Source organism: Triticum urartu, chromosome 6A, assembly GCF_056163025.1.
Source record: "Triticum urartu cultivar PI428250 chromosome 6A, HENAU_Tu73, whole genome shotgun sequence".
In the NCBI taxonomy this organism is placed as follows: domain Eukaryota; kingdom Viridiplantae; phylum Streptophyta; class Magnoliopsida; order Poales; family Poaceae; genus Triticum; species Triticum urartu.
Genome location: NC_141878.1, coordinates 591139227 through 591162829, shown reverse-complemented (window position 1 = coordinate 591162829; position 23603 = coordinate 591139227). Strand labels below are relative to the sequence as shown.

The 23603-nt window shown below is 46.6% G+C and overlaps 1 protein-coding gene and 1 pseudogene across 2 annotated transcripts; one reads left to right on the top strand and one right to left on the bottom strand.

The window, feature by feature from the left end:
* Window positions 1-1811: 1811 nt before the first annotated feature.
* LOC147966800 (receptor-like protein EIX2) lies at window positions 1812-9481 on the bottom strand. The gene is made up of 4 exons (XM_087530965.1): window positions 9430-9481; window positions 9226-9256; window positions 5116-5528; window positions 1812-4304 (listed from the first exon to the last, which is right to left on the bottom strand). Exons 1-4 carry the CDS (start codon window positions 9479-9481, stop codon window positions 2626-2628), a joined length of 2175 nt encoding a protein of 724 aa, XP_087387091.1. The 3' UTR covers window positions 1812-2625.
* An 11657-nt stretch (window positions 9482-21138) lies between these two features.
* LOC147966799 (uncharacterized) lies at window positions 21139-23216 on the top strand (annotated as a pseudogene). Its single transcript, XR_015609070.1, has 2 exons — window positions 21139-21263; window positions 21482-23216. The product of XR_015609070.1 is annotated as an uncharacterized LOC147966799 (transcript).
* The last annotated feature ends 387 nt before the right edge of the window (window positions 23217-23603 follow it).

Genomic DNA, 23603 nt, shown 5'->3' with positions numbered 1-23603 from the left:
GCGCAATGGTCTGGGTGATGGGCAATGCCCGCTCTGCGGGCCGGAAGAGGATTCGAATCATATCTTCTTCACCTGCGTGTCCGCGCAGTTCCTATGGAGCTGTTTCCGCGAGATAGTGGGTGGAAGCTGGGACCACAACAACTTCCCCGCTCTCTTCGCCGAACTCCACGCAATCCCACCCGCAGTGCGCCACATTAGGTGGCTGGCCATTGGGGTGCTGGCCTGGACGCTGTGGACTGTTAGGAATAAACTTGTGATTCAGCGCATCCCTCTTCGTCGTGCTACTGACGCTTTGTTCAAATGGTCTGGTTACTTGCAGTTTTGGCGGCCGCTTAGCCGCCCCAGGGAGAGAGACGCCATCACCTCCATCATCACCCAGCTTCGCGCGATGGCTCTCCGGATGGCTCCACCGCTTCCCCCACCACCCCCGGAACCAGATTAGATCGTCGTCACCATCGCCATCGCCACCGCCTTGCCGTTTTGTTTGTTGTCTAGTCGTGTGCTCGTGCTGGGCTTGTTGTGTTGTGCCCACAGCGGAACTTGGGTCTCTTTGTCTGTGTGTTTGTGTTTGTGTTGGACCGTGCCTACGGTGGCTTTGAGTGAGTTTGTGTGGTGTGTTGGTGTGACATTGATAACTTTGTGCTTGGTGGTTGCTTTATTTATAAAGCGGGGCGAAAGTCTTTTTCAGCAATCATGTAATACTTATGTTTTGTTCCATTTTTTCAGAAGACTAAATTATCTAACATAATTTTATTGTATCGTATAATGCACCTGTTTCACAATATGTGAATTTGCAGTTAAGCGATGGTTATTTTCTCATATAGATGCTGTGAGCAATATGGGCCGTGCTACAGAGTCATGTGATCTTGGCGTCAAGAAGTCTGGAAAGACACTCGTGGTCATTGATGTGTCTCCACTTTCCATGGCCATAGCCGGCGGTTACTTCTGTCGCGATGGATGTTGCCTCCTCGTATGGGGTGGCAAGAACCAGATGTGCTCCCCAACTTCAAACTTTGCATCAGTTTAAAGCATGTATTCTTCATATGTTCCGTGCGTATTTGTGACTGTACTGAATGTACTGTGGTGTTCGAGAGAGAATTAATTTGGAAGTCATGTATACAGGAAAGGTTTTTGTACCAGCTATAGGTATTTTGGATGTGTGATACTGATACCAGAAGCTAAGTTCTGTGATCAGACTTAGCATCACACACAACATGAATTTCTGGCACTGGGTGCAGTAAACAACCTCATTCAGTAAACAACCTGAATTTGTCGATTCAGAATTCCCTTTTCCACATGACTAGTGAAAGCAGAGCATCTCTCTACTGAGCTCATTTGGTACTGATGCCTGAGGAGCTGATTCGAGAAGTTGGTGTTCGTTCGATCTATACACTTTGGGATTACCTGGTTGTTCTTGATTTCTATCCATGTGCCATGTCAATGTCACCAGACTGGCCGAACCTCGCGCACTCTGCGGATCTTCGGAGGTGCTTTGCTGGAACAGAGACCCTTATATATACATCTGCTTTTGCTTGTTTGCATGTGAAACCGGGAGCGCGTACTTTCAGCATTGTTTTACACTTTTCAGTTCGTTTTCTGTTCCGAAGATTTCCCCTGGAAACAAGTTTAATGCCTGAAGATGTGTTGACTATGGGATTTGGATGGTACAAAATAATCTGTCACAACAGCCAGTATGAAATTCAGTGGTGCTCCTGTTACAACACAGTTTGTTCACAGTTTTGTCCTAGTTTTACATGTCCATCATGAGAACCAGAAAATTATATACTGGCTTCAGTTCCTGGGTGCTGTAACACGAGTCAGTACTTTCCGTAGACTGCTGGCTGCTGTAAACACACATCTTGATTTTGCACATAACAAAGCAGAAACTAGCACAGGCAGGGGATCATGCAAACATTCATGGTGGCTCCTTCCCAAAGTGCAAATATACCCCAAATTACATCTCTGGCATGAAAAAGACTGTAGAAATTACATAGCCACTTCTTTTCTTCTTCTTAACACCAACGATGCAGGCGTGGTCGTGATCAAAGGCCATGAACTGGTTGGCCTTGAGCTTCTCCACTTCAGATTAGCATGGTTGAGTTGGCCTTGAGCTTCTCCACTCTGTTGACTCGGTGGGAATGGTTGAGTTGAGTAAAAAATGTCTGCTCAAATGGCAGCTTCAGATTAGCATGAATAAGTCTACAAGCACTGATGGTGAAGAAAGGTTTCTACCTCTTGCCTCTTGAACCTTGATATATCTTCTATATCCTACAAACAAATCTGTTCAAATATTGACCAACTGGTGTCATTTTTTCCCTATGCCAATGAATTATTACTCTTTGGGAATGTACAACGCAAACTGAAGAACACGAAAAAGGCAGAGTACCCATATGGGGCTGTATCTTTCTCCATGCAGTGCACAACGAAGAGCGAATAATGGCTGACTTCAGCTTAAATAATCCACAAACATATACACTTCATTTGTTACAGTACAAACATACAAATACCAGTACATCAGTACAATACATACGTCCAGCCCATCTTACAGCCACTTGCACATAAACATGTCGAACATACAAATAATATTTAGATACAAACAATTTGCTTGTCGTGGAGTTGGGCACTTCATGGTGCAGGGTCTTGAGTTTTCTCCATCATGTGAGCCCACCTTACAGCCACTTGCACATAAACCATGTCGTACATCATATCAACAAACTGGAAGAAGGCAGCCCTCCATGTCCTCTTCATCAACATGGTGCAGAAAACTGTCCATAGGCCCACCACAAATCCAATGCTCATGGCAAGATAAACAGATGGCATATGATCTATATCCTCGAGGCCACTTTGCTCTGCATCATGTGTTGAGCAGTTCCTGCCAACAAGATCTCCACAAAGACCAGGGTTACCGATGTAGATGTACCTCTGGTTATCAAGAGCTTGTAGCTGTTGTCCGGATGGTATTGCACCGGATAGATTGTTGTATGACAAGTTCAAGTGGCTCAAATAAGTTAAAGCTGACAAACTTGGTGGTATTGCACCAGAAAATTCATTGAAGGATAGATCGAGTGAGTCCAGCTGCCTTAAATCACCAATTTTGTTTGGGATTGCTCCTGTGAATTGATTGTTTGACAAGTTCAGATTGGTAAGCCCAATGAGCAAAGTTATCTCCTCTGGAATCTGTCCTTCAAAACTATTACTTGACAAATCAAGAACTACCAGTAACTGGTAAATTACAAAGGTGTAGTCACGCTTTTGGTCCTTTGTGATTACTGGGATGCTCTCTTCATAAATGTAATCCCCTGTGTCCTGCGACACCACTGTCATCATTGCCTTCAGGTTTGATAAAGACCATGGTATGCTTCCTGTTATGTTGTTGTGTGCTATATCCAAATAATGAAGACCATTAAGGGAAGTGAGACTCTTAGGAATATGACCACTGAACATATTTGACCTCACTCTTAATATTTTCAACTTTGGCACTTTTTGGGGTAACCATTCTGGCAATCCTCCAAATAACCTGTTGTAAGAAAGATCAAGGAACATTAATCCTGATGACCTTTGAAGAAATTTAGGGAATTCACCAGCGAGATCATTGTTATTCAAGGCTAAGCTCAGCATGTCAGAGCCAAATTGATCTGTAGAGTTTGGAACAAGTTCCTTTTGGCACTGCATAATATCTCCTGTTAACTGGTTTCCTGATAGGTCCAACCTTTTCAGTTTAGTCAATTGGCATATAGACGACGGGATGGTGCCTATGAATTGATTGTTTGCAAGCAACAACTCTTCGAGTAGTGGAGCATTTAACTCTGATGGCAATGAACCAGATAAAGAGTTTGAAGATAGGTTCAGTCGTACTACATTTATAGGAAACTGTGGAACTTGACCTGTAAACTTATTGGACCCAAGATGTATATAGCCAGCTAACATGTGTTGTAGATTTGTCGGTAATGAGCCATGCAATTTGTTTCGTGATGCTTGCAACATTGAAGCTCGGGAAAATGTGGCCCAAAACCACTCAGGAATAACATCATCCAGATTTGCGTCACCAAGGACAAGAATATCAATGTCAGATTGCCCTTTAAGCCACTCTGGAAAATTGGGCCCAAGTTGGCATGACTGGAATCTTGCGACCTTTAGTCTAAATGGAGGAACCCATTTTTGGTTGATAGCTAATATCAAAGAGTTGTAGGACAAGTCCAGATACTCTAAATTCAATAGGCCTGTAAAATGCTCCTCCACGAGCACACTATTTAATTTATTATGGCTCAGATCCAGATGCTTTAAATTAGCTAAACTTGCAGATTGTTCCATCAACAGAAAATCAGTGAAGATATTATAGCTGAGGATCAAGGAACATCAATTGTGATGACCTTGCAAGAAATTTTGGGAATTGACCAGTCAGATTGTTGTTATTTAGGGCTAAGCTGAGCATGTTCCAACCAAATTGATTTGTAGAGTTTGCATCAGATTCCTTCCAACACTGCATAATATCTCCTTCTAAATAGTTTCCTGATAGGTCCAACCTTAACAGACTAGTCAGTTGGCATATAGACAAAGGGATGGTGCCTGTGAATTTATTATTTGCAAGCATCAAATCTTCGAGTGCAGGAGCATTTATCTCTGATGGCAACGACCCAGATAAATAGTTTGAAGATAGGTCCAGTTGGCTCATATCTATGGGCAACTGTGGAACTTGACCTGTCAACTTATTGGACCCCAGATGTATATACTCGGCCGACATGTGTTGTAGATTTGCCGGTCATGAGCCACACAATTTGTTTCCTGATGCTTGCAAGGTTGAAGCTCGGGAAAATGTCACCCAAAACCAATCAGGAATAGCATCGTCCAGATTTGCATCACTGAGAACAAGAACATCAATATCAGATTGCCATTTAAGCCACTCCGGAAAAATGGGCCCTAGTTGGCATGATTGGAATTTCGCAACCTTCAATCTAAATGGAGGAATCCATTTTTTATTGATAGCTATCAAAGAGTTGTACGAGATGTCCAGATACTCTAAATTCAATAGGCCTGCAAAATGCTCCTCCACGAGCACTCTATCTAATTTATTATGGCTGAGGTCCAAAATCTTTAAATTATCTAAACTTGCAAAATGTCCTTTCAAGATAAAATCACTGAAGTTATTATAGCTGAGGTCCAAATGCAGCAAATTACCTAAACTTGTAAAATGTTCCTTGAAGAGCACACCACTGAAGCTATTGTAGCTGAGGTCCAAAATCTCTAATTTTCCTAAGCTTGCAAAATGTTCTTTCAATAGCACACCGCTGAAGTTATTGTGGCTGAGGTCCAACAACTCTAATTTTTCTGAGCTTGCAAATTGTCCTTTCAAGAGCACACCGCTGAAGTTATTGCCGCCGAGGTCCAGCCTTTTCAAATTACTCAGTGCTCCGACTCCTACAGGTATAGGGCCACTCAACATATTTTCAGATGCTTGAAGAACACTGAGATTGGTCATGTTCCCAAAGGAGCAGATCTCAAAGACAGGAATGGGTACGCTTGTCAAAACACTATTCACAATTTTTACACCATTATCGATATCTAGTCACACAACTAATACACATGCATATTGATCTCCTTCTTAACAGTTCAAAGAGGTGCGGGACAAGCTCCTAGAAACGGAGCGCGTAGAAGCACTTCAAGAGGAAATAGCGGGATTTTTGCTCGACCAGGTCATAAATCCGAAGGGAGAATACTATTACCCGCTACCGCCCCCATCGACCAGGTCATGAACCACTTCCAATTGTCATCGTGCTCCGAAGGCACCAATCAGGCTAATGCCACTGGCTCCGAAGGCAACATGCATATGTAGGAGAAATTGTATATAGCTATACATGTGTGTATGTGTGAATTAATATGGTGGTTTGTGAGACATGATTGATGATATATATATGATTGGTTCTACTAGAAATTCTATTTATATATATATATATATATGCATAACGTGTACAATGTGTAGTACCGTAAAATACCAGCAAACGAAAAAGAATTAAAATGGAAAACACAAAATTAAATGAAAAAGAAATCATAAAACCAAAAACCCCCCAAACATTTTAGTACCGGTTGGTGTTACCAACCGGTACTAAAGGGCTCCCGGCCCCCGGAGCTGGCTCGTGCCACGTGGTTGCCCTTTAGCACCGGTTCGTGCTGAACCGATACTAAAGGGGGGGGGGCCTTTAGTGCCGAAATTTTAGTGCCGGTTACCTAACCGGCACTAAAGGGCCTTACGAACTGGTGCTATTGCCCGGTTCTGCACTAGTGGGGGGGGGGGCACCGCACACGGCTAAGGAACGATCACGAAGATCAACTTGTGTGTCTATGGGGTGCCCCCCTGCCCCCGTATATAAAGGAGCAAGCAGGAGGGGGCCGGCCAAGAGGAGGAGGCGCGCCCAAGGGGGGAGTCCTACTCCCACCGGGAGTAGGACTCCTCCTTTCCTATTTTTTTAGAGATTCCTCCTTTCCTAGTAGGAGTAGGAGAGAAGGAAGGGGAAGGGAGAAGGGAAGGAAGGAGGGGGCGCAGCCCCTCCCCTTAGTCCAATTCGGACTAGGCCTTGGGGGCGTGCGGCCTGCCCTAGGCAGCCCCTCTCTCTTTCCCGTATGGCCCAATAAGGCCCAATACTTCTCCCGGCGAATTCCCATAACTCTCCGGTACTCCGAAAAATACCCGAATCACTCGGAACCTTTCCGAAGTCCGAATATAGTCGTCCAATATATCGATCTTTACGTCTCGACCATTTCGACACTCCTCGTCATGTCCCCGATCTCATTCGGGACTCCGAACTCCTTCGGTACATCAAAACTCATAAACTCATAATATAACTGTCATCGAAACCTTAAGCGTGCGGACCCTACGGGTTCGAGAACAATGCAGACATGATCGAGACACGTCTCCAGTCAATAACCAATAGCGGACCCTGGATGCTCATATTGGCTCCTACATATTCTACGAAGATCTTTATCGGTCAGACTGCACAACAACATACGTTGTTCCCTTTGTCATCGGTATGTTACTTGCCCGAGATTCGATCGTTGGTATCTCAATACCTAGTTCAATCTCGTTACCGGCAAGTCTATTTTCTCGTTCCGTAATACATCATCTCACAACTAACTCATTAGTTGCAATGCTTGCAAGGCTTATGTGATGTTCATTACCGAGAGGGCCCAGAGATACCTCTCCGGCAATCGGAGTGACAAATCCTAATCTCGAAATATGCCAACCCAACATGTACCTTTGGAGACACCTGTAGAGCTCCTTTATAATCACCCAGTTACGTTGTGAGATTTGGTAGCACACAAAGTGTTCCTCCGGCAAACGGGAGTTGCATAATCTCATAGTCATAGGAACATGTATAAGTCATGAAGAAAGCAATAGCAACATACTAAACGATCGGGTGCTAAGCTAATGGAATGGGTCATGTCAATCACATTATTCTCCTAATGATGTGATCCCGTTAATCAAATGACAACACATGTCTATGGTTAGGAAACATAACCATCTTCGATTAACGAGCTAGTCAAGTAGAGGCATACTAGTGACGTTTAGTTTGTCTATGTATTCACACAAGTATTATGTTTCCGGTTAATACAATTCTAGCATCAATAATAAACATTTATCATGATATAAGGAAATAAAATAATAACTTTATTATTGCCTCTAGGGCATATTTCCTTCAAGATCCGCTCTCACCAGATGCGTCATCGGGATCCATGCAGGATCCAGCGCCTGTCGGGTGGTCCACCACACGGGACCCCGAGCCAGTCGGCTGACGCAGGCGCCACACATAGCACGTGGGTGGATCGGGGAAGCGGCTCATCAGTTGCCGCGTGGGGCCCGGAGATTGGCGCGGGCCATCAGCGCCCGCTGATTGGTCGGAGGCGTGGCGCGCTCCCGAGTCAGGGCGGGCGACCCGAGCGCTGTCGGGCGTGTCGTTGTCAGGCGCAGGTCCAAGGGGCGTCAATCCCGAAGGAGATCGCCTGCAGGACTGGTGCGGCCCGGATCCCGAGGAAGATATGTTCCCCGAGGGCCTGCACATGAAATATGGCTCGTTTGGAGCCGTTTCTTCACTGTTTTCATCACCGCGACCACCATTGGCTTCGCTGTTTTCTCCTGCATCATCACATAGCTCAAGCAAACTGTTATGAGGATTAGTTGGCATGTGGTCATTATAGTTATCTTCCCCAAAGGCACCTATGAGATGTGGTGGCAAAAGGAGAATTTCTTGGCGAAGCACAAAGCACCGGCGTTTGGATGTAGATCAGCAAAGGGAAATTTTGTCTCGTCAAACACGACATCTCTACAGATATAGACTCATCCAGTGGAAACATCAAGGCACTTGACTCCTTTATGTTGAGGGCTATAGCCCAAGAAGACACACTGTTTTGAGCGAAACATAAGTTTACGATTGTTGTAGGGTCTAAGGTTTGGCCAGCATGCGCACCCAAAGACACGAAGTGATGTGTAATCGGGTTTGATGTGTAGGAGTCTTTCTACCGGTGTTTCATGATTAATGACACGACTAGGAAGCATGTTTATGAGATGAACAGCGGTAAGAAAAGCCTCTTCCCAAAATTTGAGGGGCATAGATGCGCCGGCCAAGAGAGCTAGACCAACCTCAACAATGTGCCTATGTTTTCTTTCAGCAGATCCATTCTACTGATGAGCATGAGGACAAGAAACTTGGTGAGAGATTCCAAGAGTTTGGAAGAACGAATTTAATTTTTCGTATTCCCCTCCCCAATCGGATTGAACGGCAATGATTTTGCTATTAAACTTTCGTTCAACAAGAGCTTGGAAGTTGTGAAACACTTGAAAAACCTCGGATCTTTTTTTAAGTAGATAGATCCAAGAATACTTGCTATAGTCATCAATAAAGCTAACATAGTAAGTATGCCTACCAACAGAACTTGGAGCAGGACCCCAAACATCAGAAAAGATAAGTTGCAACGGTTTGGTAGAAATACTTGTGGAAATTGGATAAGGTAATTGATGGCTTTTAGCCTTTTGACAAGAATCACAAATTGTTTCGACATCACGCTCTCCAACATATGGGAGCTTATTCTTCCTAAGCAATCATTCAACTAAAGAAAAAGATGCATGCCCTAATCTATCATGCCACCTTGTCGAGGAGATTTTGGTGACACGATAAGCTTGCTTATTTATTCTTCTAAACTCCGGAATCAATGGGTAAAGCCCGCGAACACATCTACCTCGGTAGAGCACCTTCCTCGTTGCCTGATCCTTGATCAAAAAGAAAGAAGGGTGAAACTCGAGAAAAACATGATTGTCAATGGAAATATGATGAACAGAGAGTAGATTCTTAGATGCACTAAGGACATGAAGAATATTTCTTAGATGAATCTTTCGGTGAGGGGTTTGAAAAACTGAATGACCAACATGTTTGATCCTCATACCTGATCCGCTTGCTGTATGTATCTGGTCTTGGCCACGGTACTTCTCCCGCATAGTCACTTTTTCAAGTTCACCGGTGATGTGATTTGTAGCGCCACTATCAACATACCAGTTTGTATCAACCCCGTATGAGGCTTCTGCAGCACCAGCGACCTTCTCATCTTGCGAGGACTCTCCTTCATCCTCCTCAAACCGGTACCAGCAATCCCTTGCCGAGTGACCGATCTTGCCGCAGATTTGACACTTGACAGCGTCGGGGCGGCTCTTGGAGTTGTTGTGACGACCCTTGTTGTTGGTGTAGGAGGGCCGCCCACGAGAGGCGCTGTTGTTGGAGTTGCCGCTACCACCACCGCTGTTCTTTCCCTTGTTGCACGGAGGGCCACGGTAGCCACGTGAGCCACCACGACCACCACGAACGGCGGCGTTGGCTGGCGGAGCTCTTGAACCCGGCGTTGTTGCCAGCACCATGGAACATAGCAATGCACTGGTCGAAGTTGCTTACTTGAGCGAACAGGTCATCGATCGTGACCGGCTCTTTACGGGCGTCGAGTGCCAACACCAGCGGCTCGTACTCCATATCCAGCCCTGCCAGGATGTAGGAGATGACTTCATCGTCATCCAGCGGCTTGCCAGCGGCCGCCAGTTCGTCGGCGAGGGAGCGGATGTGGGCGAAGTAGGCGCCCACCGTTTGCGTGCCCTTTTGTGCGTTGGAGAGGGCGATCCTGATGTTGTTGATGCGGGATCGGGACTGGGACGAGAACATGCTCGCCACAGCAGTCCAGAGCTCATGCGCCTTGCGGATCGAAGTCACCTGGATAAGAACTTCTCGAGAGAGATTAACCAACATATGGCCAAGTACCTGCTGATCTTCCCTTACCCAGGCTTGATATAGAGGGTTCGGGATGGCTTCCTCCTTGCCATCTTTATCCTTGGTGACGAGGAACTTCTCCGGTTCCTTGATGGATCCGTCGACGTAGCCAAACAGGCCAGCGCCGATGAGCTGGGGCGTGATCTGAGCACGCCAGAGGACATAGTTCGTCCTGGTGAGCTTCTCTGTTACCTGACCATGGATGGTGGGTACAGGAGCGACGGCAGAAGACGACATGGTTGGAGCTAGGGTTTGATGGATGCTAGATGTTGTGGAAGAAGGAGGCTCTGGTTACCATGTAAAGATGCGATAAACGTCTTGCCTCGGTGCGAGGGGACGTGGTTCGTGTTTATAGGCAGGGGCGCAGAACCCTGTAGCACATACAAGAGATAGAGTACATCTTGGAGAAGAAGAAAGAGAGAGGTAGAGTTAGCCACGGTTTAAGCTAGAGTTATCTAGGCCAACAAACTACCAGAATATCTCCAAGAGATCTACCACGTTACAACTCTGAACTATGCGCTAAACCTGAACCGAACCTGAACCTTGTATGTTTAACACGTACTTCCAGTTTTCAGTGTTCAAAATACAACTGTCACATAGTTTTTGGATGCAAACAGAAAGTAATCACAATAACAGAAATTCAGACAAGGAACTAAACCACAAAGTTATCACAGTTTCTTTAGATTGGCAACAAACAGGATTGATCTACGAACTGTTGAGCAAGACGAACTTACTATCAGGAACAAAAATAACTACTGTCGTCATGGCAATTAACACAAACACTTGCGAAGAGATCAACATAGATTCTCCCAAGTTACAGGATAGATCTCCAACTTCAGTTTCTCACGACACAAAAACTTCTGAAGAGTTCAACACGGATTCTCCCAAGTTCACAGGGAATTGGTTTTTGTCGCCCAAGAGTTCAGCAATGAAGTAGTCCAAAAGCCGAGCTCTGCTGGATTGCAGAGCTGACGAAGCAGGGGAGAAGTAGAGCTCCAAAAGAACTAGTCACCGATGATGTGCATTATGGGCTTTGACAGCAAAGCTGAGTCTTGAGATTTGGTCAAGTGAACCGCTTCTGTGTTTGGCTTAAGATCAGTGTGTACACAAGGCTGTAAGGTTGTGCATCTTTAACCTGAAAGGAATGGATCATCACACGATTTGGCTTAAGACTGTTCCAGAACTGAAGCAGAGTATGTCAGAGTGAATCAATGAAACGGAGAATAAATGATGTATACTATTTTAGCATCCATCTCTTCTGGATTTCTGCCCTCGATATATACTTTCTGGCACGACAAGACCGCAATGGCAATTATATATTTCCCCCTGAAGCGACGCCCATCTACCCCTCGCACACCTCGCGTCGCCTCCCCCCGGGCGACGCCAGGGGCCCCAACCCTAGCGCCGCCAGCACCTCTCCCTCCACCCCTTCCTGCCGCCGCTGCCGCCGGCGTGGGCCACGGTGGCGGCGGGTCCGGTGCGAAAGGTTCTGGGCGGGGGAGGCGGCGGATCCCATCTGAGGCGGCGGGGGCGGCCCTTCTCATGCGATCCAACGGCGGTGGCTAGGATGGAGTTTTCGGCTGTGCGGCGGGGGCCCGAGCACCATTGCCGGCAGAGCGGCGGCCCTGCATGGACGGCGGCGGTGGCAGCGCCCCATCCGGCGAGGTGGGCTGTCCTACTCATGATGGTGACGACGGCTACTGCGGATCCAATGCCCCGTTTGGATCCGTCGCGGGGAGGCCTTTCGCCGACCGGCGGCGCGTGGAGGGACCGGTGAGGAGATGCCGGATCTCCGCCGGAGTACTGACGGCAACATACGTCTTCGTGGCGAGGTTCCGCTCGGTTCCAGCCAGCCACGAGGTCGGGAAGACGTGGCTTCCGGTGAAAATCGCGCCAGACTGCGGTCTTGGCGGACGATGGCGGCGTCTCAGATGTCGTTTCCTTCTGGAGGCATCGTCGTTGCAGGTCTCATCAACCTGATCGGGAAGTTCCGGGGGAAACCCTAGATCTGGGTCTACCGGATCGGACGATGACGGTGCTATCGGTACCGTTCTCCCTCTTGGGGGCATCGTTTTGGAGCGAGTGCTGGTTGGAGGGGACAAGAGGAGGAGCGGTGTTTCATCTGCTCCATTGATGACGGCGGATCTCGGCGGCGTGGCGCAGTGGAGACTCGGCGCCTGATGAGCGGAGATGGACTCGCACAGGAGGGTGACGCTGCCTGGCGTCATGGTGGCGTCGGCGGCGGTTGGACCGGCCAAGGTTGATGCAGCAGTATAGCTCTAAAGATGGATTCGTGGCAGGTGGCTGTGGCGGCCTCATACCCGGCAGGGGTCCTGGTTGAGAAGCACGCCGGACTGGTGGGTGCCCATACCCGGCAGGCGTCCTGGGTGGGACCTCAAGTCTTTAGATGTTTAGGTTTGGCTGCGTGGTCTGTTTGGTATTAGGCCCAGACTTTCAGCGCCCCTACATCAACTGGATAGGGATAGCGACAGTTGTTGCTTAGTTTGGTGGCTTTAGACTTATTGTTGTATGACTTTATACGGTCTTGTGTCAATAATTAATAAAGTGGCCGTATGCATCGTCCAGATGCAGAGGCCGGGGGTCGTCCTCCTTTTCTAAAAGAAAAAATATTTCCCCCTCCAATATTACTCCAATTATGTATCCTCCATGTGTAGAGCTAGACCTCATCTTTGGACTCCAATTATATATACTTTCTGGCACGACAAGACCACAAAGCTTTGCTTTCCCACAGAAGACGTGCTACATCATTCAGATGATTGATTACAGCGCACGTGTGTATGCTTCTGCAGTTCCCTGATTAATAGACAGATTCAGCACCTGGTTAGCGTGTCTTTTTGTTTTGTTTGAAATTCCGGGCCAATGTATGAAAATTAACAAACTCATGTACACTGTGTGTAGTGTAAAGAAAGCTTAGAATGCTGAATTTAGATAATACAGCTTGGTAGAACAACACTTACAATGACTTTGGCCCTGTTTGGATCATGGGGTTAGAGCTAGTTTGGATTAGTTGGGGGCTTAAATAATTCAAAAGTATCCAAACAGGTATGGTTAGAATGGGTTAGTTCCATCTAACCCAACTATTCCGGTGGAGAGGTGCTTATTTGAGTTAGAGTGGGTTAGAAAATAACTCTAACTCTAACTGTGTTAGAGTATCCAAACAGGGCCTTTGATGCGGGCAAGTCTGGTTCGCACAATAGCATCAATTCACTGTTGTCAAAAAAATTGTGGCATCTGGGGACCAGTGAGTTTCTGTATACACTGGCAAAGTCTTGATGCTCTCTTGGGACTAGTGAAAGCAGAGCATCTGGCATTCTTGAAGCAGAGCATCTCTCTGCTGAGCTGATTCTGGGCTGATTCCCGAGGAGTGGATTCGAGGTTTTGGTGTTCGTTCGGTCTATACACTTTGGGAGCACCTGGTGGTTCTTGATTTCTGTCCATGTGCCATGTCAATGTCAGACTGACTGAACCTCGGGCACTCTGCTGATCCTGGTGGGTGCTTTGCTGAAACAGAGACCCCTCTATCATATAACTGCTTTTGCTTGTTTGCTTGTAAAACAGGGAGTGCCTACTTTCAACATTTTTCAGTTCGTTTTCTTTTACAGGCTGAAGACCAAAAAGTCTGCTGCAGCAGTTCATCCGATTTTCCCAAGCATGTACCACATAAAATTGCATGTACACAGCAAATATGAAATAACTTCAGAATTATCTTTCTTTGCAAGATTCAACGTGCTCTACAGACCTAGAAACACAAGAAGCATTACAAACCTGCAATCCACAGAAAGTGTTATACAAGTAAATCATATGTAGGATTATTTATGTACTACACTAAGCACATTCTGACAATCTGAGTGTCACCCATTTACTCACTACATGAATTACTTAATCATAGCACTAAACTCCCGAGAACTACATTCATACTGTTATAGAACAAAGCAGAACTTCGAATCAAACCCAGCTATGTGCAACAATTAATAATTGAACCTATAAAATTTACTGGCATGTACAACAACAGGATACTAAGATGCGGTTAATTTGTAAAAAAAATATATGCTTAACTGAAGATAAGGCAACCGGAATAAACAAACCGTGAGAAGGAAAAACAAAACTATATACCTATTACTAAAGAAAACTATCATGTAGCTTTCTTGGTGGGTAAGTGACTATGAGGATCAATGATCTCTGTATACTATGCAGTCTCTTGGTGGACCGTCTAATTTTGCATTTCACTGTGTTATCTTCAATTAAAATTGGTGGCGGTGCATATGAATTCCTGCAGTGTTCAGAGCCGCGCTCTGATCATCTCCTGTCGGTCCTGCAGCACCACTAAATTCAGAGAAGATTATTAGGTCCATCGAGATCCCAAACGAAATACAAAGAATTTGAGTAGTAACATGCATGATGCATCTAGTAGAAATAAGTGAAGCACACCAATTTCTAGCTAGAAAATCAGAGAGATAAGTGGCTTTCTCCTGTGTGGACAGGGAGAAGCCGAACTGCTGGAGGTTCAATAGCTCCGCGGTGTTGTCGTCCCTCCGTTCGTGCGGTCGTGATCCTCACGGCCAGGAGCACAACATACAGGATTTCATATTGTCGCTGCCCGCCGTGTCGATCGCCGCCTCCACCAATGCCATGGACCGTGACGCCTCTCTCCAAGGAAGGCCGCAGGCCACTAGGATCCGACCATGGTGGGGCATGCTCGGGGATGCGGCGAATGGAGCACCATTCCATCTCAGAGGAAAGCAAAGAGAAACGGATTGAAGAGCAGGTCGAAGCCCTGCGGCCACCATGGAGCACCATTCCAAAGCCAAACCGTACCGCCGTCCCTCCTGATGTTACACATGAATGATCTAAGAAGAAGGGCAGATAGAACAGGGCGACGTCCAGAGGTGCGAGGCGAGGGACACAGCATGTCCCACATACCGGGAGAAAGAGGGAGAGGCGGTGATGGCCCGACGACGGCAAAGGCATGAAGAACCGGCACTGGGGGAGAGGCCGCGTGCCTGAGAAGAAAGAGACTCAGGCGGCACTTCCCATGGGACAGCCGGACAGCCTTGCCGTCGAGCAGTAGGACGCCGTCAAGATCAACCTCACCTGCTCGCCTTTTCCGACGGTTGCGCTCCCCGCATGGCTTGATCGTGGTGCATGGAAAAGGAACAAAAGAACACAGCTTCGATGGAGATCGAGCAAGGGCCGTGGAGACGATGCTAATGGAGGGATGCCGAGGAGATCGTTTTATTGCTTGTAGAGCGCAGCGTTGGTGATGGATCGGTGGACAGTGGAAGTCCGCGGCGTCTCTAGATTGAACGATCGAGGCGGCACCGATCAGGAGCGGCGATGTCTCTAGATTTAACGATCAAAGCAACACCGATTACCAGGGTAAAGCGGCACTGATCAACCAGAAGGAAACACCGACCGAAGCAACAGCGGCAGCCACGCAGCGATAGCGACAGGATCGAAACCTACACAGACACGTACAACATTCAGGAAAACCAGCATATTTATAGCCCCATATCACGCGGCAGAACTCCAGAAGACACGCGAAAATCAGCACCGACGGGCAGGGACGCACACACTCTGGAAAGGACGACCAAAGCGGCAGCGGCAAGTTATACGGTGAAAACGACAGGTTGAATGGCGCGCGAGAAATCCGGGCGGCGCAAGCGAACCGTTTCACCCGATCACCGCTGTCCACTCATAACACCAACCTGCTGCATGGCTCCATCCCTTTTCTCTTGTCGTTTTACTCCTGGAAGCAAGTGCAGTTCTATTAATCAGTTTCGACTGGTCGCCCGCCTGCATGATGCCGCCCATGCATATTGTCGTGTTGCTTCTGGATGCAAATGCAACACCCCTGGTCAGCTCTAATTGGTCCACCCGCTCATTGGCCACCGACGACACCGATCCCATTGCATGATGGAACTGGTCCACCACGTGGCGGCACACAATTAGTATGCATGCATGCAAGGCAAACACGTACGTATAACCCCTTCATGCTACGACAGGACAACTGGGCCAACAGCGGCCGGAATACCCAAACCAATCACAAGACCGAAGAAGCTAGGATCGAAGTAAAAGGGGCTGTCAGGACACGAACTTCAGCACAAAGACTGGCACACATGCAGCAGTAAATACTAAACCAACCAAACCAAGGCGCACACACGTTCAAAAAATTTCAAACAAAACCCTGAATCCACAAAGCATTTCTACCCCGGCAGGTACCAAATTAATAGCACGTGTCACATGCATAATTCACTAGAAGTCTTTTTCAAACAAGTGGAACAACCTTGAGGCAAAAACTTGGCCTGGAATAGATGCTTGGATATATACTGCTAAGGACATACAGAGATCAGAACCAAGAATAGGAAGTGGTGGTAACCTGACTGTAGCTGCGACGGCGGCGGTTCCAAGACGGCCTAGGCGAGGCGGCGGAGAACCGGCAGGCGTCGTGGGGAGCGTGGTCGCGAATGGGCCAGCGGTGGTGCGTCGTGGTCGCTGTTCGGGGATGGCCTGAGTTTGGAGAGGCGTGCGTTTATGGAGTGTGACTGGGGGTGGGCAGCGGTCTCTCGCGTCACCGTGCAAGCAGCGCTGGATCGGCGGCAGCAGCCCGCGTCATCGCGCGTGCCACAAGGAAGCAGAACCCAGCGGCCACCTCAACCCTCCTCGCCGCCTTACGCCTCCGCAGGTGGAGTATATCCTGACGGGCATGCAATTTGAGGAAGTAAATCACCACCTGACGACAATGCGGAAAGCAAAAATCAAGAAACAGCAATTTCAGGTTCAGATTCACAACCGTCAGAAGAGATGGAAGGCGATATCTAGAAGCACCATTCGATATGAATGGGACAGTAAAAATGGAAGTTGCGACAAGATCTCACACCAAGATACAACACACCAGTAGCAGGAGCCTGACACAATAGGTCTAATTGACATTGCAACCGTCACCGGGACGGAGAGCACTGAAGTGCCTGCTGCCGCAGCGGGACATGGTCTAGTGTAGCAGAAGCAGAACAAGAACAAGAATAAGAGTTGGTCTGAAATATTTATCTTAGTTTACTTTTGAGTTGAGCATGAGAATCTTTGTTTTACCTCTTCACCTGCCTGCCCTAAATTTCAACTTTCAAATCTGCATCTTGCTATAAATACACATGGATCAATAATAACTTGATAGAAACGGTTGAGCGTTCCTTCAGTTTTGACGTGAGCGTACTTCCAGTTTTCGGTGCTGAAAATACAACTGTCACATAGTTTTTGGATGCAGACAGAAAGTAATCAGGATAGATCAACGAACTGCTGAGCAAGACGAACTTACTATCAGGAATGAAAATAACTAATGTCTCATGGCAATTAACACGAACACTTACGAAGAGATCAACATAGATTCTCCAAAGTTTCAAGATAGATCTCCGATTTCAGTTTCTCACGACACAAACACTTCCGAAGAGTTCAACATAGATTCTCCCAAGTTCACAGGCAATGGGTTTTTGTCACCCAAGAATTCAGCGATGAAGTAGTCCAGGCCGGTCCCTGCCGGGTTGCAGAGCTGACCAAGCAGACGAGAAGAAGCAGAGCTTAGAAAGAACTAGCCACCGAATGATGTGCATTATCGGCTTTGACAGCAAACCTGAGACTTCAGATTTGGTTACGTGAACCGCTTCTCTCCTTGGCTCAAGAACTATGCGTACACAAGGCTGTAAGGTGGTGCGTCTTTAACCTGAAATGGATGGATCATCACACAATTTGGCTTAAGACTGTTTCAGAACTGAAGCAGAGTATACCAGAGTGAATCAGTGAAACAGAGAAGAAATTATGTATATATAAAGAGGCATGCTAAATTATCATCAATCTTAACGCCAATCATAAATAGAGCTACTCGACTGTACACTGAACTTGTGCTTTGCTTGCACATCACACATATTGTTTTAGCATATTCATCTCATTCACTCATACTACCTCTGTCCGGAAATACTTGTTTCTCAAAAAGATGTATCTAGATGTATTTCAATGCTAGATACATCTGTTTGAGCGACAAGTATTTTCGGACGATGAGAGTACTATTTTACCCCCAGTATATATTTTCTGGCAAGACAAGGTCCGTTTGCGGTACTGTCATGTTTGTGAAGCAAGTGCCACATCAAAGTGTTGTATTGGGTATGTAGACATCACACCACCCTTTCATACATATATTTGGGATGCATGCATGTTGGTGTGCTCTTTCGACACTTGCTCGCATGGTTTTCGGAGATGAAGCGATAAATAGGGCCCGCGTGATCTACGCCATTGACCCCACTCGAGAGTGGTTTGATCGGGGTGAACTCCTCTTGGTTTGTGTTACGGTAGGCCATGGTGACATGCTAGACCATGTTTGAGCACATGACTTCACAAGATGCTCTCCTGGTGGCGCTAAGTGTGGCACCAACACTACAGGTGCAGAACTGTCGTATTTGTGATGCAAGCTAGTGACACATCAAAGTTGTGTATTGGGTGTTCAAACATCACACTACACTTTCATACACATATTTGGACTAGATGAGGGTGGGTGCGATGTCCTTACCCTCCCTCTCACTGTTTTCGGAGATGAGCCAATTCGTAGGGCTCACGCGATCTACGCCTTTGACCAGACTCTATAGGAGTTTGACCAGGGTGAACTCCTTTTGGTTTGTGTTATGGTAGGCCATGGTGACATGCCAGACCAAGTTTGAGCACATGCTTCACAAGATTCCCTCTGATTGGCGCTAAGTGCGTGACCAGCACTGTAGGTGTAGAATTCTCGGGGGACTGTCGTGTTTGTGAGGCACCTGGTAAATAGAGAGAGATAGAAAAATTGAGGGCATAAAAAATAAGACCCATGAAAATATTAAAGTGGCAGTAAATAGAAAGTTAGAAAAATTGAGGGCATCGAAAACAAGACCATGAAAACTAGTTGGGAGAAAATGAGTGAGGAAGAATCAAAGAATGGAAAGAAATACTATTCAAATAGTAAACATAATGCAATGAAAATCATTTTAAAACTATTTTTGCATTAAAAAATTGTCTTGCAAAAAATCTTGAAAACGTGAGCCGGGTACATGCAGGAAGCACTCGGCTTGTATGCCCTGTAAGCCGAGTGCTTATTGAGGGCACATGGCTTATATGTCATGTAAGTCGAGAGCTTTCACATGGCACACGGCTTATAGGTTGCTCCATGACAGCGTCGTCAAACACCTTCATTGTAGACACGTGACAGATATCTTTGTCGGGTTCCTACTGTAAGCCGAGTGCTTTTTCGTGTAGAAACCGTGCGCCGCGTGTAAGCCGAGTGCTTTTTCGTGTAGAAACCGTGAGCCGCATGTAGAAGCTGTGTGCCGCGTGTAAGCCGAGGGCTTTTTGACACCACCTGGCTTACATGATACTATAAGCCGAGTGCAGTATATTTTCCAGGTGTTTTTCATTTAGCATTCGGCTTAGAGAATCATAAGCCTAGTGGCCGAAAAATAGCTCACAGCTTATAGACTAACACACGGCAAAACGTGATTTTCCTGTAGTGAGTAGATGATTTGCCTGATGGATGAATTGATGGTGCTAGTTTTTTCCTAGATGGATGGATGAATTTTGGTACTGTGAACAAAAAGGGTTTCCCCCGCTTTATATTATAAAGCATACCACCAAGCATCCAACACAACAATGTCAAGTACAATAAGTCATAGAATCATGCTGGGGGCAGAGCAAAGACAAGCCCCAAATAAAACTAAGAAGAAAAGCTCAGGAGGGGGGGGAGGAGGCAGCGGGGGAGGAGCAAAAGACGCTGCCGAGGCACGAAGACCCGCCATTTTGGTACTGTGAATACTAAATGGTACTGTGCAGGTAGATGATTTGCTAAATTCTTTTTTCTACTGTGATAGCTAATCGCTTTCATGTCATATTTGACGATATTTTGGTTCGAAACAATTAAGTGCTAGCAATTCAGCTCCTAGTTTTAGTTCAGGGACATTACCAACATTGCAGCACACAATTCATCCCATAACCTCATACCAAAGAGCATGCCGTTGTCATATTCGATGATTGTGCTCTTTGACTGAAATGATGGTTCTAGTTTTGTCGTTGTCATATTCTTCTGTCTAAGATGGTGCTAGTTTTGTCGTTGTCATATTCAACGATATTTGTGCTATTCGACTGAATAGACCCAAGAGCAAGTGGTACCCCTTGTAGGCATGGCATCATCATACTGTGTCGTTGTCCAACATGGAACACATACAAGTTTACTTGACCGTTGTACGTGTATTCGACGGGGGGAAATAGTCAATGAGTAATGTGTACGCACAATGTATATTTTTCCTCAAGAAAAAACAAACTTTGCGTTTGAATAGACTGGTAGAAGAATAAAAATATCTGTACAAGCACAGAATAGTGTAACGCCAGGATTGCAGCGTGACGCCGGTGTCCCTAAAAGTCAGGCACCGCTGGAAGAGGCAATAAGATAAGAGTTAATCAGGCCACTAATTAATAAGATCAGCGGCTCAGATTACTCTTACCTTTCATGTAAAAAGAGAGAGTAAGAGGGAGCATGTTAAAACTGCTCGCTGGAAGAACCTCTATACGACATTCTGAAAGCACGGCAATCACAAAGAAACCATTCGAATGCTGGACACATCTCTTCCGTTTCCGTCTGAAAAGTACAGAGAAGAATTGGAGTGATCCTACTATAGGCCGGAACGGTCACTGACAAGGTTGACGGACTTGAGGTCTTCGTTCCGGCGGCGGGCAGGCTTCAGATAAGGGCGTGAGAAAAACTGGAGAAAATTCAGACGCAAGTGTGTGGACGTGATGACGCTGTAAGAGGGTTTTTAAACACCTGGGGCCTCAGCCTGATGAGCGAGCACCCAGCTCACACAGGCATACCTCACAACCCGGCCGGAAGCAAAACAATGGAAGGAAGCAGGCCGCCGTTTCTTGCGATCCGGCCAAGCAAAGGTGCCATACATACTCTGTTCTCCTCGTTACTAGTGAAGTACAGTACTCCCTCCGATCCAAAATAAGTGTCGTGGTTTCAGTTCCAAACATCCATTTTTTGCCTTGCCGTCGGTTTTGTTATTGCTGCCTGCAAACTCTTTCTTCACATCACTTTTGAAGTCGGCAGCATCCTCTAATGGCTATTGTCGTTGCTGATCATTTACTCTTAACACGTGCAGATCCGGGAGGCAATCTTATATGTGCCAGTCAACCCGCAAGGCTCACCTCCATCCTTACCCTACTCTCGTTGCTGCTCCTTTCTTGCGGAGTCGGCAGCATCCGCTGCTCCTCCGCAACGACGACAATCCATGTTAACAGCACGGACATGATGTCGCTGTTAGATTTCAAGCGGGCCATCACCAACGACCCAAGTCAAGCCTTGAGATCTTGGGACCTCGGCGTCCCCCTTTGCGGATGGAACGGCGTCGTCTGCAGCAGCCTGGAGCACCCTGGGCGAGTCATCGAGCTGAACCTTATGAACCTATCTTTGTCGGGCACGATTTCACCATCCCTCGGGAATCTATCATTCCTTAGGAGACTGGACCTGTCCATTAATGGCTTCACCGGCGAGATACCTCCTCTCAACCGTCTCCAAAGCTTGGAGTACCTTCTCTTGGGACAGAACTCACTGCGAGGGATCATTCTGAATACACTTACAAACTGCTCCAATTTATACGAACTATTCCTGTCTAGCAACTTACTAATAGGAGAAGTTCCCAGTGGTATAGGCCGCCTATCCAATCTATTGTTGTTATTTCTTGGAGGAAATAATCTCACCGGAGAAATCCCACCAAGCCTAAAAAACAGCAGTCAACTTGAATACATCTTGCTTGCTGATAATAAGCTCACCGGAACCATTCCTGATGAGTTGGGAAAACTCCCAAATCTTTCTGAATTAAACCTTGCTGAAAATAGGCTATCAGGTGGAATCCCTGAAACCCTGTACAAATACAATCAGTCTTCTCTCAGATATCTATTCTTACATTCCAATATGCTTGGGAAAACACTGCCATCTAACTTTGGTGATACCCTCCTGAATCTTAAAGTTCTCACATTGTACGAAATAATTTTGAAGGTCATCTCCCAGCATCACTAGGCAATATTTCAGGGCTAAAGTGGTTAGACTTGTCATTCAACAATTTCGTTGGTCAAGTTCCAAGTTCTTTTGGTAATCTTGGACTGTTACAACACCTAGACCTTCAGCAAAACAATTTGTCTGGCTTCATCCCAATAGAGTTGGGTGGCTTGCAACACCTCACCAATCTGTATCTGTCTGATAATAATCTGGAAGGGGCGGTACCGTGAAACAGACTCTTTGTCGCAAATAAATGGGGCAAGAGCCTTTGTCGGTATTGGGGGTAACCGGCCGTGGGAGCTCCTTTGGAGGAACACTGGATATGCTCCCATGTCCTACTATCTCTCGGACAAAAGATACACAATAGCATGTACTACCTGATCATATAGAGTGTTCATTCTAATATTTGGTTTCAGGCCACCCATACTGTTGATCTATTTTATGCTCACCAGGAGTCCAGGACGTCAAGAGCAAACCTGTCGTTCTTGTTTTGTTTTGTTTTCAGGCCGTGTGTAATTCTCGGGGTTGGGACCTTCCCAACCTTCTCTTTGGCCATAAATGATTCGGTGAGATCGTGGCTCTCAATGATCAGCAATCTGCAAGACAAATCTAAAGGATAGTTTCAGAAAAAATCATCAGGATTTGTCATGCTAGCCATTGGTGAGTTACCGACCACTCCCATTGTATGGTGTACAAGAAAAGCTAGTCCACGTCTTGGTCTTGTCATGCTGACTGTTCTAATACTGTAGTTATGGCAAGAAAGCTTATAACGACTTGGACAGTCAAAGAAGAGACAAGTGCAGACAACGTGGAGAGTGTTAAGATTAACTTAATTTGCATATGTTTATAGTCGCTGCTTTTTTTTTGAAGAGAATGATCCCTGGCCTTCGCATCTGGGAGAGCAACAATATGCCTGAATCCGCCATCTTAGCAACATCTGCCGCTACTCCTATTCAAATGATGAAGGGGTGCAAGCTGGGCCACATAACCAAACCTCTTACATAAGCCTAACATCTAAAGCCGGAGGCCCCGACCGAACCATCTGGCTCAAACCGGTCCGATGCACTCACATGTGTCGTCGCCGCCATCTTCCACTGGTCCATTTTCAGAGCAGATTGAGGAGACATCCTTGGCAGGTCCTCCGCCATCGACACCACCATGACGCCAAACGACGACCTCCACCTACGCGAGCCTTGGCAGGTCCTCCGCCATTGACGCCAGCACGA

Excerpts from the sequence above, each read along its gene's own strand:
- LOC147966800 (XM_087530965.1), bottom strand. The coding sequence starts at position 9,481 with ATGCGGGAGAAGTACCGTGGCCAAGACCAGATACATACAGCAAGCGGA. Across the intron at positions 5,529-9,225 it reads GAGGAAGGTGCTCTACCGAG|TGTTTTGACAAGCGTACCCA; the intron begins GTAGATGTGTTC and ends AATTGTGAATAG. Across the intron at positions 4,305-5,115 it reads TGATTTTATCTTGAAAGGAC|AATCTGCAAGTTTAGCTAAT; the intron begins ATTTTGCAAGTT and ends TGTTGATGGAAC.